The sequence below is a fragment of the Corapipo altera genome, unplaced genomic scaffold, assembly GCF_003945725.1.
Source record: "Corapipo altera isolate COAL_440 unplaced genomic scaffold, ASM394572v1 201, whole genome shotgun sequence".
Taxonomy (NCBI): Eukaryota; Metazoa; Chordata; class Aves; order Passeriformes; family Pipridae; genus Corapipo; species Corapipo altera.
In genome coordinates, this window is record NW_020884940.1 from 2,727,337 (window position 1) to 2,740,618 (window position 13,282).

At 55.0% G+C, this 13,282-nt stretch overlaps 1 protein-coding gene across 3 annotated transcripts; it reads left to right on the top strand.

The window, feature by feature from the left end:
* The first annotated feature begins 2,321 nt into the window (after positions 1–2,321).
* Positions 2,322–12,859, top strand: ZDHHC18 (zinc finger DHHC-type containing 18). Of its 3 annotated transcripts, XM_027661250.1 has the most exons (10): positions 2,337–2,500; positions 3,965–4,114; positions 5,118–5,234; positions 5,355–5,492; positions 5,977–6,025; positions 6,309–6,411; positions 7,796–7,905; positions 9,101–9,200; positions 11,141–11,232; positions 12,093–12,859. In XM_027661250.1, the coding sequence occupies exons 2-9, from the start codon at positions 3,970–3,972 to the stop codon at positions 11,180–11,182; spliced, it is 804 nt and encodes a 267-aa protein (XP_027517051.1). In that variant the 5' UTR covers positions 2,337–2,500; positions 3,965–3,969; the 3' UTR covers positions 11,183–11,232; positions 12,093–12,859. The 3 variants fall into 3 exon arrangements, with proteins under 3 accessions (XP_027517049.1, XP_027517050.1, XP_027517051.1); XM_027661248.1 differs by lacking the exon at positions 5,118–5,234 and having other exon boundaries at positions 2,322–2,500; XM_027661249.1 differs by lacking the exons at positions 5,118–5,234; positions 11,141–11,232; positions 12,093–12,859 and having other exon boundaries at positions 2,322–2,500; positions 9,101–10,455.
* Positions 12,860–13,282: the final 423 nt, after the last annotated feature.

Consider the following 13,282-nt stretch of genomic DNA (forward strand, 5'->3'; position numbering starts at 1 on the left):
GGCAGTCACTGCCCCCAGACCCCCTCTGCAGCCAGTCACTGCCCCCATCACCTGTCCCCAGGTGTGTTTATGGGGGCCCAGAGGTGTCCCTGCACCTCGTTTGCTTAGTGTGGCCCCGGGAAGGGGTTTAACATCCCCCCAGGATCCCCCACGGTCTCTTAATATGCTGCCCCCACCTCGACCCAGTGTCCCCTCCTGCTCCCAAGGACAGAACTGGCCCAGAATTGCAGCCAGGGAACCCCCGAGGCTGGTGGGCTTTGCCCACCGCTGGGATCTCGGAATAGTGTTTCTGTTAAATGGTGAAATCCTTGGGGGTCCCACTTCGAGGGTCTGCACTGGAGCTCTGCCCCCGCTGTGCAGCCGTGTCCGGGGAAGAGGCAGCTGCATCTCCCCAGTCCCCTTTCCTTTGGAAAGCTACTCCAGGGAAAGCTCCCTGCTCCTGCACCCTGAGGGAGGGGAGAGCCAGGAGCACCCCGTTATGTCCTGCACTGCCCTGCAGGAGGGCAGGAGCACCGTGGGTTATTGGCACCTCAGAGGGATTCTGCTGTCCTGCCTCGGGAGGGAAGGGAGATGCTTTTCCCTGGAGCAGGAGGGCAGTGCCTGCCTTTGGATCACGGCGTTATCCCCGCAAGTCTTGGAGTAAAGCTGCTGGAGCCTGCTGGCGGGGAGATGAAGGCATTTGATCGGATTAGAGGCTCTGAGAAGTCAGATGAGCTGAGAGGGGCAGGCAGCTGCGGGAGGCAGTCACAGCATCCCGCTGGAAAAACTCCTTTCTCCGTGTCATCCGTGCCCCTGACAGCTCCCTGTGCTGGGTCTGGGACTGACGGGCAGCTCTAGCACAGTGACTGCTTTGTGTGGCCAGGCAGAGGACATCTGCTCTGCCTCCCTCCTTGCCGAGTCACTCTCTCGAGCTTGAAGATGCCCTGGGGCTTTCCAAGTTGTTATTTTAGCAGGATGCCTCTGTGGCACTGGTTACAGTTTGCTGGATGTACAGCAATCTTGCTTGTGTCTATGCTTCGTGTTTGTATGGAAAAACCTGGAGCAGATTGCCCAGAGAAGCTGTGGCTGCCCCATCCCTGGAAGTGTTCAAGGTCAGGCTGGATGGAGCTTGGAGCAACCTGGGATAGTGGAAGGTGTCCCTGCCCATGGCAGGGGGGTGTAACTGGATGATTTGTAAGGTCTCTTCCAACCCAAACCATTCTGGGATTCTCTGGTTTATGTGATTTCTTGTTCTCTGATGGGGCAAAGTGGGCTCCAGAGATTCTCCCAGGAAAGGAGTGACAACAAGATCACGTCTCTCCTTTCACAGACCTTTCTGTCCCTCTGCCAGAGAGTCGACCAAGGGGCTTGGGCTGAAGGGGCTTTGTTGCTTGGTGGCTGCTTTGTTCTGGACAGCTGAGCTCGGGAGGTGAAACAAAAGTTGCTTAATCCTCTCAAAACTGCTGCAGAGCATTGCTGAGCCTGAGCACTGCCCACAGACATCAGGGCTGGGGCAGCCTGTCCGTCTGTGCCGGGTGTGATCAGTGCCTGTGACAGCAAATCCCTCTGCAGGAGGGGTCTGTGGCACTGTGTGTGTCCCCTGGTGTCCTCACCTGCCACCTGAGAGTAACGGAGCTGCCCTGGTGTGGAGTGTGATCACACCAGTCCCCATCTATGGAAAAACAGCCCCAGGTCGTAGCACGGTGAGCCCAGGAGTGGCTGTTGACTGCAGAGATGCCTGGTGGCTCGTCACAGCGCCCAGTGCTGGAAGTGTCCTCGTCCAAACATCTGGCACACCAGGAAGGGCACATGAGTCATCCAGAGACGGCAAAGCTGTGTTGAATCGAAGCCAAAATCCCCCTCAGCATCATGTGTTGGACCAAAAGGGATCGTGGTCACGCTGATTCTCATCCCTGTGTGGCTTGGGGTGTTTGTCTGTGTGTTCTTGGTGGTGCTGTTGTAGAGGTGACCAGGCTTTGGGGCAGCTGGGGGATTTTTGAGCTGTGATTCTGGGACTTCAGAAGACAAAAGAGGTTGAGTGCAGGGGCCTTGGTGTGTCTTGGTGCCAAAGACCCAGCGCCACTCCAGTGTTTTCTGGGCTGGCTCTTGCTGTTCATAGAATCAGAATATCCAGAGCTGGAAGGGACCCACAAGGATCATTGATTCCAGCTCCTGGCTCTGCACAGGACACCCCCAAAAAGGTTGATAACCCCAAAAAGGCTGTCATACCCACAGGTCTCTGCAGAGCAGCAGTGCTTGAGCCCACTACCCCGTGATAATTCCTGGTGTGTGTGTCCCAGCTGACACCTGGTTCTCTGCAGTGATTGATAACAATGCCATTTTATCCATGTTTTTAACAGCTGCCCATTCCTTGCCACTCACCTGACCTTGGCCATCCCCATCATCGCCGCCATCCTCTTCTTCTTTGTCATCAGCTGCCTGCTCCAGACAAGCTTCAGAGACCCAGGAATCCTGCCCAGAGCCACCCCAAGTGAGGCAGCAGACCTGGAAAAACGGATTGGTGAGACCTCTGTTCCCTCTCCTGTGTTTGGTTCAGTGCATGGCTGTGTGTCTGTGCACACACACATTACAGGCTCAGTGAGCCCCACTTTTTGGGTCTTGGCTCCTTACTGGTTGTCCAGGGGATGAGAGAAACCAGAGTATCAGATTGTGAGGCTTGAGAGTGTCTTATGAGTCCTGGTAAGAGGTGCAACAAGCTCCTCCAGCGCAGCAGGCAGTGCTTCAGAGAGGATCTGCAGAGCATCAGAGGTGGTTTTTGTTCCTGTTCTCTCCCATTACCTTCCCAGGCAGCAAAGTTGAAGGATAATTAATGCTTTTTAAGATTATGCCTTGCCATTGAGCCTGCTGTGCTGCAAGGTGTTCTTTAGTGTAGGCTAATGTTTGTCCTCTTCTGAAAACTGCTCTGTCACGCTGGTTTGGGGACAGCCAAGAAGGTGTTTGCATCCAGGAGCTTTGGACCTTGTTGTTGTGACTGGTTGTAATAAATGCTTTAGGAAAGCTGATGTGAGACAGCTTGAATCTGTCCCGCTGAAGACAGTTGCAAGGCAGTAATTCTACATCTGACTTAAAAAATGGGTTTAAAATATCCCCAGAGTGGTGATCCAACGTTTCTATTTATAAGGGCCTAAAGCAGTAATCTGGCTGCAGATGCTGCCTGATGTGCCAGCTGTTACTGTTAATATAATCCACTTATTATCCTCTTAACATGCTCACTGTTGCATCACTATTTTCAAAGACTCCCTCAGAGCTGGAAAGGTGCTCTTTTAGGAGGGACTAAAAGGAATAATCCCCAAAATTGCAAACATGATGCAGGGGTTTTCCAGCTTTTGCTGTGCAGAGCAACAGTCTCCAGCTGCCAGTCCCCAGGGAATAATGAAGTGGCATCACCCACAGATAGAACTTGTGTTTCTAGAAATCTTCAGTTTCCAGCTCAGGGAGGAGGAATCCTCTCATGCTACGAACACACACATGTCAGATCTCAGGGAATCTGCTGGAGCACTTGGGACTCGTGGTGATGGAAATGAATCCCTTGAGGCTGGTGGTGCCACAGCTCCAGCTGTGGGGTGGCAGGTTGTGTGCTGGCAGGGGCAGGGACGCTCCTGCTGAGGCCACCCTGAGTCCTGTCACAGCAGAGGAGGAACCACAGGTGCATCCACAGATGTTGTGACCCTTTGGACACGCAGAGATGAGCTGGTGTTACTGGGCACTGCTTTACACTCACTATTTCTAAACTGCTTGACGCTCTCACAGCCCTGGGCACTTACTGCTTCCTCTTGGCACCCCAGCAGCGTTGCCAGTGAACAAAAAGAGGACATAAATAACGCTGTGAGGAGCTGAGTGGAGTTCCTGGCTGCCTCTTGGCTTTCCCTAAAACCAGGGGAGCACGTGCCAGTCCCTCCCCCGTGCCGGGAAGCAGCTCGGGGGGGAAGGTGCAGGCTCTGAGTGTCCCTCCTTGCCCTTGCAGACAGCATGGGGACCTCCACGTACCGCCCTCCCGCCCGCACCATGGAGGTGGTGATCAACAAGTACGTGGTGAAGCTCAAGTACTGCTACACCTGCAAGATGTTCCGCCCCCCGCGCACCTCCCACTGCAGCGTCTGCGACAACTGCGTCGGTGAGCGGGGCAGGGGCAGGGGGGCTGCTGTCTGAGGGGGAAGAGGGGCTTAACTGTGTGATCATAGCAGATCTTGAGCTGAAAGGGACCCGCAAGGATCATCCAGTCCAGCTCCTGGCCCTGCCCACGGCACCTCAGTAATCTCACCCTGTCCCTGAGAGTGTTGTCCCCAACACTCCTTGAACCTTGGGGCTGTGCCCACTGCCCTGGGGAGCCTGTTCAGTGCCCCACCACCCTCTGGGGGAAGAACCTTTTCCTAAAATCCAACCTGAACCTCCCCTGACACAACTTTAATGCCATTGCCTTGAGTCGTGTCACTGATCCTGTCACTTTTGTTCCTGGACAGATTGCTTTTTCTTCTAAAGGATTATAAAACAAGATACTGGGTGGTCTGTCTTCTTCCCATTTAAAATGAAAGCAGCACCAGTGCAGTGGCTTAGGTCCAAGACTCTGTGTCTCTGTTTTTCCTGCTTCTGAAAGGATGGTACTGAAAAATGCAGTTCAGGCCTCCACCAAACGAGGTTTGCTGAGGGCTCCTTGCTGTGTGTGGCCTTGCTGTCCCCAGGCTGGCAGAGACACCATCATAGCTGCTGGTGTTTGGGGATAGCCCTGGGTGGCTGTGCCTCCTGCTGAGGCTGGAAAGCAGCAGTGTTTGCAGAGGAGGTGTCTGGGGGAGCAGGCCGTGCTGTGGATTGTGTTTGCAGTGATGCTCCACATGAAATGGTTACCACAGTCTTGTCAGCCCTTTCATTAGGGTGTTTCCAGATACACTGCACCTGCCCCAGGTTCCCAGGCAGTTTCTGTGGGTTTAGAGATGTATCTTTATAACTTGGAAAAGTATTTGTGCCCCTAAGAAGGAGGGGGGAGCTGACACACGAGGAGGGAGCAGCCTTGCCACGTGCACACACCCAGTGCTGTGGGGAGCTGGAAGAATTCCTGCCCTGTCCCTCTTCCCTTTCAGTTACAGTGATAGTTACCAGTCACAAGGCTTGTATTTTAACAGTTTGTGAGAGGAAAGGTTTGACCCTTGGTGACAAAAAAGACCATGTGAGCAGGCAGCAATGCTCCACTGAAACTTTGTGCCTACGTGCTGCTGCGGAGAGGTTGCAGTCTCCGGATGGTGGGTGGAAGCTTGATTTGTAGCTCCTCATTTCTGGAGTCTGAGCAGAGTTTGCTCCATTTTGGGGTTGAGATGGCAGGAGTCCACTCACTTTGTCCCTCACATGTCCCTTTGTTTCAGAGAGATTCGATCACCACTGCCCCTGGGTGGGGAACTGTGTGGGGAAGCGCAACTATCGCTTCTTCTACGCCTTCATCCTCTCCCTCTCCTTCCTGACCGCCTTCATCTTCGCCTGTGTCGTCACCCACCTCACCCTGCGTGAGTACCACAGGTCCTGCCACTGCTGTGTGCTGTGCTCAGGGCCACCAACAACCTCAGGCAGCTCTGGGTCACTGCTCCTGTTGGGACAGAGCGTGGGAAGGGTGTGGTTGGGTTACACCAGGATTTTGAGTGTGGGTCTCAAATAAACAGGGCCCCAGACTTCAGGGAACCACAGATCCACCTGTACCTTGCTTGCTTGAGAGCTGGGGATGGAGTTCTCCCCACCCAGAGCAGATGAGCTGGTGGTGCATCCACTCCTAACCTGGCAGGAAAGGTGACTTTCCCATCAGCCCCAAATCTCCCGGAGCTGTGTCTGTGTGCTGACATTTCTGCCAAGTCCCAGACTGCAGATGTTGCTCAGGCAGACAGACAGATCCATACAGTTCTCAGGGAGGTGTCTGCCTGCTCAGGAGGGGAGTTTTGGCTGGAGAGGCAGGGCTGCCTGATGGGATGCCATTCCTTGTCCTGTTTTGCTTTGCAGGCTCTCAGAGGGATGGATTCCTGGCCACTCTGAAGACGACACCCGCGAGATATCCTTGTGCTGCCAGCAGCTGCTTGGGGTGCCCAGCACTGGTGCAGCAATACTAATTAACAGGGAGGGGCCAGGAGCTCTCTGTAAGGGTGGGTGACAAACTTGTTTCCCAGTTTGCAAGTTTAAATGGAGAGGGAAGCAGCTGGAGCAGGCTGTGCCTTGGTGGATCCCTGCAGACTGGCACAGGGAATGGGAAGCTTGCCCAAACCTCCCCAAACAGCCCTCTGCCTCTCCTTGCAGGATGATTTTGTTCTTTGAGACTTCCTTGACTTTTGCTTCACTGTGCTGGAGCTGGTGATCTGTTTTTTCTCAGTCTGGTCTATTTTGGGCCTCTCAGGTTTTCACACTTATTTAGTCGCCTCCAACCTGACGACGAACGAAGATGTAAGTACCTTGTCCTTCTCTATCAGTACCTGGATGCTCCTCCTTCTGCCAGACTGTCCCTGATTCACCCTGAGCAGGTTTTCAGGGAGTCCTTGGCTGTCTCAGTGCAGTGTTTCAGTAAGATATGCTGCCTGCATGGCCTGTGATAACCCACTGCAGAGCAAACAGCCTGTGCCCAGGGCATTCAGGCTGCAGTTTCAGGTAGCTGAGTTAGAACCATCACATGTGTGTTTTTTCCAGTCTGTTTGTGGCCTTGCTTAAAATTAGGAGTTCTGAGATTAAAAAAAAGAAGGCTGGCCCCAGAGATTTATTTGGGTGTCAGCTTGGTGATGTGAATTCAGCATCCTGTGTAACCACGGGTTTCCTCCGAGAGCCTGGGCGAGTCCCTTTGTCTCTGGCGGTTCCTCATCTCTAATTAGCAAATAATGCACAGACATCTGATGAGATTTACCTTCAAATCTGAGGTGCATGCAGACTCCAAGGGCCAAAGGAGTGCCCTGAGTGGGGCAAATTGTATGGAAAAGCAAGATCTGTCTGATCCTCAGAATCAAAATTCACCCTTCTGGCCAGAAGTACCTGTAATCCTTGCTGGAAGCTTCCAGCACTGCAAAAGGCAGCTTTGCATCCCTTTTTTTTTTTTTTTTTTTGGCTTTTTCCCCTTTCCTCTCCACTTGAGGTGTGGCAGAACTGCTCAAGGCCATGTAAATGAAGCTCATGGAAGTTGTACCCCAGTACAGAGAGCACCAGCAGCCTGTTGCCTCTCTGGCCTCACTGCCAGCCTTATGTTGCAGCTGGGGGGGAGAGAGTGAAAACAAGAGGAGGAAATGTGCTGGTAAATGTGCTGGTAAATGGTTCACTGGAGCTGGGGGCCTGAGGCCAGGTATAGCATCTGCCCACCAGTGTGTGCCCACGCCTGCTGCAGCCGGGGTTTTGAAACCAGAGTCCTGTGACAGCTGCTCAGGGTGGGGACAGATGAGGCTGTTGGTTGCAGCATGAGCTGGGAATCCCCTCCTTGTTTGTTCAGCCTGAGGGGCCCAGGAGGGACCACAAGCTGGAGCCCTGCTCTGCTGGGCTTTCAGCCTTGGAGAGGGGAGGAGGAGGAGGAGGAGAAGGCTGGCGTGGCAGATGGTGGCAGTGACACGTTGCCACGCAGCACAGAGAGGGCACAGCTTCAAAGCTTTCCAGCTGCAAGGCTGAACCTTGGCATAGGAAGAGGCAGCACTTTGTTGCTTGTTAAAGCAAAGAGGGAGGATGTTTGCAGCGAGAGAAACCTTCAGCCTCTCGAGCAAGGACCTGAACGAGCCCAATATCCAGTCCATTATCCTGTCATTATCTGCTCCTGCATCTTTCCCATCCTGATCTCTGTCCATCCTTCCCCTTTCAGATCAAAGGGTCCTGGTCAAATAAGAGGGGCTCAGAGTTTGCCAATCCCTACAGCCATAAAAGTATCCTCACAAACTGCTGTGCGGTGCTGTGTGGACCATTCCATCCCAGGTAAGAGCCTTGGGCCTCCACAGCATTGGGAATTGCATCCTGCTCTGGGAATGGATGGATTTATCGTGGTTCAGGGGAAACTCCCAGCACAAACACATCTGCTTTGATGATGTGGAGGAAACAGCTTCTCACTCTGCAGAGAGAGGCTGGAGATGTGCAAGTGGGAGATGAACTGTTGCTTCTGTGTTGGAGCTTGATGAGTTTGGGTCACTTGTAATTGTTTCATGGAACTTGAAGATAAAACACGTCCTACAACTGAATAAGGGGAGAGTTACAGCATGAAAGGGCTTGACAGCAGATGGTCAGTACTAGTACTGGCATTACTTCTTGTCCCCATGGCAGGGGATTGGAATGAGATGACCTTTAAGGTCCCTTCCACCCCAAACCATTCCACGATTCTATGATTTTTAGCGTGTTTTTCCTCCTGTACTCTGATTACATCAGGCAGTGCAGAGATCCTGGGCTTTACCAACACTTAGGTCACCTGGAATGCTCAGTATCACCCCCCCCAAACGCTCTTACCTGGGTGTGAGTTACCTGCAGCACAGGATAATCACTGCTTGGTCACAAGATGGTGCAGTTGGGCAGAGTCAGGCCCTGCTCTGCTCTGCCACAGGAGCTGAGGACCTGCCCTGGAGCTCTTGCTCCATCCTGGAGCACGTGGGGATCCACGGGATGAGTCTGTTCAGTGGATCCAGTTTGGATTCAGGTGGAGCATCTTGGAGGTGCTACCTCGGTGTAACAGCAGCAGCAGGGGAGGGTCAGAGTCACAGTCAGGTCTGTAGTTACATCAGGCCCTGCTCTGAAATGCCCCCCTGGGCTCTTTGTTGGGTTCACAGGTGCCAAACTGCCGGTGCTGCCGTTCAGAGCTGGTAAATCTGTGGATTCAGGGGGCCCAGCTGTTAGCTGGGAGGTTGTGGGGATGAGAATAGTGTTTTACTCCAGTTCTTTCCTCATTCACGTTGTTTTTGTGTTGTGAAGACCTTTGGCCAGTTCCCTTTTGGGTTTGTGGTGACTCAAAGCTCTCTGTGCCTGTGGGCTGGCTGGTGGCTTGTGTGACAAGTGTGTGGTTTGTTCTCCAGCATCTTGCCCTGCTTTGTTTGGCAGTTCCCAGAAGGAGCCCTCCCTGTGGCTTGGGAGCTCCTGGCTTCAGAATCTTCACTCCTTTAACTCCTCTTCCCTTTCTGTTCTCCAGTTTGATAGACAGAAGAGGATTTATCCAGCCAGATAATGGGAGCCCATCCAGCCCAAAGAGCGAAATCCCTTCCTTTGGAGCCAAAACTGACACCAGCATGGTAGGAGGCCTTCCCTAGCAGTGCTGTGATGTTCCCAGTGCCTGCTGTGCCTGCACCTTGCTCCAGCCAGTACCTTCCCCTCTCACCACCTCCCCAGCCTCAGGCAGGACAGCCCTGTGACCCAGAGCTGCCAAAGACTCACTCGAGCCATACGTTGCCTTTCTTTTTTTTTTACATTTATTTATTTTTTTTTTTTGTTTATTTGTTTCACTGTGATGTGGCCTGTCGGGACTTTTTGGCTGGCAGAGCCTGACAGCTTGTGGGACTCTGGGACTCGTGCCAAAAGCAGGGGTTCCTGCTGCACCCGGGGAGCCCCCAGACCTCTGAGCCCCCAGCGTCTGCTCCGGCGGATCGCTGTGATTCCTGCCGGGAGTCGTGAGGTGGGCCAAGGGTGGGAGGTGGGGACTGGCAAATGGTTTCCCCTCTGGCCTGGAGGAGGTATGAGCTCCCTGGTATCCCTGGTGTATCCACGAACACATCCTGCTCCCCTGTGCCGACGTGGAAGGGCTGTTCTGTCCCTTCACAGCCGGGGTCTCACCACGGCCGCTGCCGGAGTGGCTTTCCTTGTCCAGAGGCTGCTGTGCCGTGGTAAGTTGGGCTGTTCAGCTGGGAGAACTCTGGCTCCGAGCAGACCTGGGAGTTAGTGAGGATGTCCTGGTGCTGCTGATCCTGTTTTCTGGCTGGTTGCTGAGGGAGGGGCTGAAGGACACTGTGTTTTGGCCCTGCCGGTTGGTCAGACACGTTTTGCAGCAACATGAGTTTGGGGGACCCTCCTTTAACAGGGAAGAAGAAACACTCTGTGCTCTGTGACTCCCCTCATGACATGCTGGCTGGCAAGTCTACAGCTGTCAGATTTGGGAACTGTAGCCTGCCAGGATTATGTCCTGTCTGTAGGAGACCAAGAATCAACAGAAAAGTGTGAATTCCTGAGGGTTCCGCCCTTTCTGGGTGGAGTTTTCCAGAGGAAGCAGTGAGAGGGTCTGATAACCTCATGATCTGCTCTTGGTTTGGGTTTCTGGACAGCAGAGTGTCCCCAGGGCTGTTCCCAGCAGCTTGGGAGTGATTCCAGCTGCCTGGGCTCATCCATGAAGGGATGTCCCCAGCCCCTGGGGAGCAGTTCCAGCTGCCTGGGCTCATCTGTGACCATCACTCTGCACCTGTGCAGCCAGCTCTGTGTCCCTGGGGTGCAGGGAGAGCCACAAACCTTGTAGCAATACTTGAATCAAGTTATTAAAAGCTGCTGGATGTTTTTGCACAATTTGTAGGGTTTTTTTCTACATGGAACGTTTTCTACCCGGGGCAGGGAGCGTTGTGCACGTTGGCACCAGGGCAGGGGCTTGCAATGTTGAGCTGCTCATTAGGTTCCTGTGGATCAGACACACCTATTTCAACCTCAGGCAGAGGCAGCATGTTTTGGGGGGCAGCCCAGCCCCCTGAATTCACCAGCATCATGCTCTGTACACTGAGTGCTTGTGCCTGGGGGATGGCAGAGGAGCAGTGGGGGGGTTTTACCAGGGGCCAGAATCCTTCCTGTTTTTATTTAAACCAGTTTCCTTTGTTACTCAATAAAATTCTATTTTTAAAGAGTTAATTGCTTGGGTTATTATTTTATTCCTTGAAGACAAAAGAGGGCAGGTGTCTCGGTGTTTGACATCTCTCAGGTGCCAGCTGGGCTCTTTTAGTCTCAGGCCTCACCTGGAAGCTCCTGGAACCTCCTGCTATGAGGGATGAGCAGCAGCTGGTGCTGCTGTGACTATTGCTGGAGTGAAGGGATTTTGCTGTCCCACATCTCCAGGCTGGGCAGAGTCTCATCCCCTTCCTGTTGTCACCTCAGCGTCCGTTCCCCACCCGCCTCGCCGGGATCTGTGCTCCCTGTCCCTCCCAGCCCCTCTGGCCCTGTGGCAGGTGCTGAGGTGCATAACCTCTGGTGTCTTCCCCAGGAGGATGCCTGCCAGGACTTTGCCATTTCCTGCACAGCCTGACGGGATTTGCCCCTCCTTGGACCTTAGCCCTGATTTCTGAGGGTTGGCTGGTAAGAAACCACTTTCTTCTCCCTCCCATCCACTCGAGCCACCCATCTCATCTCCACTGCATGACCAGCTCTGTGCATGGAGCCCATCACCCTCCAGTTGTGCTGACATCCCTGAGCCCCATCCATCCATCCATCCCACCAGCCCTGGGTTGTGTGGGTGAAGGGTCCCACCTGAGGGCTTTGCAGGAAGAGAAGGATGGGTTTGGTTTCCCCCAGCTTCGTGCTGGGGCTTGGCAAGGGATGGAGCTGCCTGGTGTGCACAGGGGGGTGTGTGGATGGGGGTTGGCAGAGGGGTCCTGCAGCCTGGGGCTGGCTGGAGGACACACCACAGTGCTTTGTGTTTGGTGGAGCTGCTGTGATGGGACTGGAGAAAGCCCCCAAGGGATGCAGAGATTTAGTGTTCAGAGCGAGCTGCGGCCTGAGCAGAGTGGTGGAACCTGGAGCAGAGTTCTAACTCCAGCCCTGACCCACTCTGTGGGCCAGGCAATGCCTCCCCTCCCTGCCCTCTGCCTGTTCTCCTCTCTGTGACACCCAGTTCCCTCTCTGATGTGCCTTGCCGCCCAGGTAAGTTCCTTCCAGGGCACATCATGATGACCTGTGTCACCTGTGGGCTGCAGAGCTGCCTCTCTCCTTCCCTCCAGCACCCCACGAGCTCCTGTTGCTCATGCCTTGGAGCAGCGATGGAGACCACTGCCCCTTCCTCCCTCCTCCTCCTCCTCCTCCATCCCGGACTGTCCCCATTCTGCCACCAAGCTCGGGTGCTCCACTGTGCTCCTGCTGCTCCTCGCTCACGTATTTCTGGCACTAACCCTCTCTTTCTCTTCCTCCCCTCTCCTCTCCCTCGCGCCGGGCGGATCCAGCACCAAGAGCCCTGGCAGCCCGCAGCCCTCTGCCTCCCGTGGCGCATCCCGCGGGGAGCTGAGCCCAGAGCCATGACCACCACCACGAGTGCCTCCGCTCGCCAGGGCTGCCCGGCCGCGCCTCCCTCCCTCTCTCCCTCCCGCCGCGAGACAGAGGGGAGGGGAAAGCGGCCGTGCACAAGGAAAAGCTTTTCCAACCCCGCTCCGGGAGCCGGGACGGCCGTCCCGCGGGTTCGGAGCTCAAAGCCATACAGCCGTCCCCCCCGAGTGCAATAACTGGAGTTCCTGCTGTCTCCTGCCGCCGGTGGCTCCCCGTGACCACCAGTGTGACCCTCAGTGACGGTGCCTCCCTGCTGTAGATGCTGGAAGGTCGTGGTTGGCACCCCAGTGGGCTTTTGGAACGAGCAGGTTCGCACCAGAACGTTTACAGCCGAGCCAGTGGCATCACACACCCAACCCCACCAGCCCCTCCGTCTGTCAGAGGATTCTCCTCTCCAGACAGGAGTTAGTACATGGTCAGTTTGCCCTTGCAACCCCCCTGGCCAGCTCCCACTTTCCACTCTCATCTCAGCCCAGCTCTAGTTTTAGGGGAAGGGGTTCCAGCCCTGCAGCACCTTGAGTGGCCTCCCCTGCTCCGGAGGCTGCGGCTCCGGCCAGGCTGGGAGCTGAGGGGAGCAGCCAGGCCTGCCCCCAGCCCCGTAGGACTCACCATCTATTTATGCCTTTGACTTTTGTAACAAAAATAAAAGTTTCTCCTATTTACTGTACGCCGGTGTTTGGCTGCTGGGGGCGGCTCGTGCCTGGGCATGTCGGTGCCACGCTGGGCTGGGAGCCAAGGGGAGCCACGGAGGGCTGGCACCCCTCTGCCATCGGCTGTGTGGCCACAGGGACAGGAGCCAGGAGCTCCCCAAACTGGGCTGTGGCACAGTGCCCTTGGGGCAAGTCTCAGCCATCCATGGCTTTGCACCCTCCTGTGCAGCGGGAAGGGCCAGGTCAGGCTGGGGAAGGACACAGTGAGCACCCCTTGGAAAAATTTGTTGTCCACTGATGTTTCGGGAGCTGGCAGCGTCCCCTCAGCCAGGGGGAGCGGCAGGGCTGGATGGGGTGGCTGGACAGGCTGTGGGCATCCTTCCAGTGCCGCTGGGAATGGCCACGAGCATCCTCTGCCTCCTGCCATTGCCCAGACCACG

What these genes read in the sequence shown, in the direction of transcription:
- ZDHHC18 (XM_027661250.1), top strand. Translation starts at nt 3,970, where the DNA reads ATGGGGACCTCCACGTACCGCCCTCCCGCCCGCACCATGGAGGTGGTG. An exon ending in CGTCACCCACCTCACCCTGC is followed by an intron (nt 5,493 to 5,976) that starts GTGAGTACCACA and finishes TTTGCTTTGCAG; the next exon opens with GCTCTCAGAGGGATGGATTC. An exon ending in CCAAAACTGACACCAGCATG is followed by an intron (nt 9,201 to 11,140) that starts GTAGGAGGCCTT and finishes TGTCTTCCCCAG; the next exon opens with GAGGATGCCTGCCAGGACTT.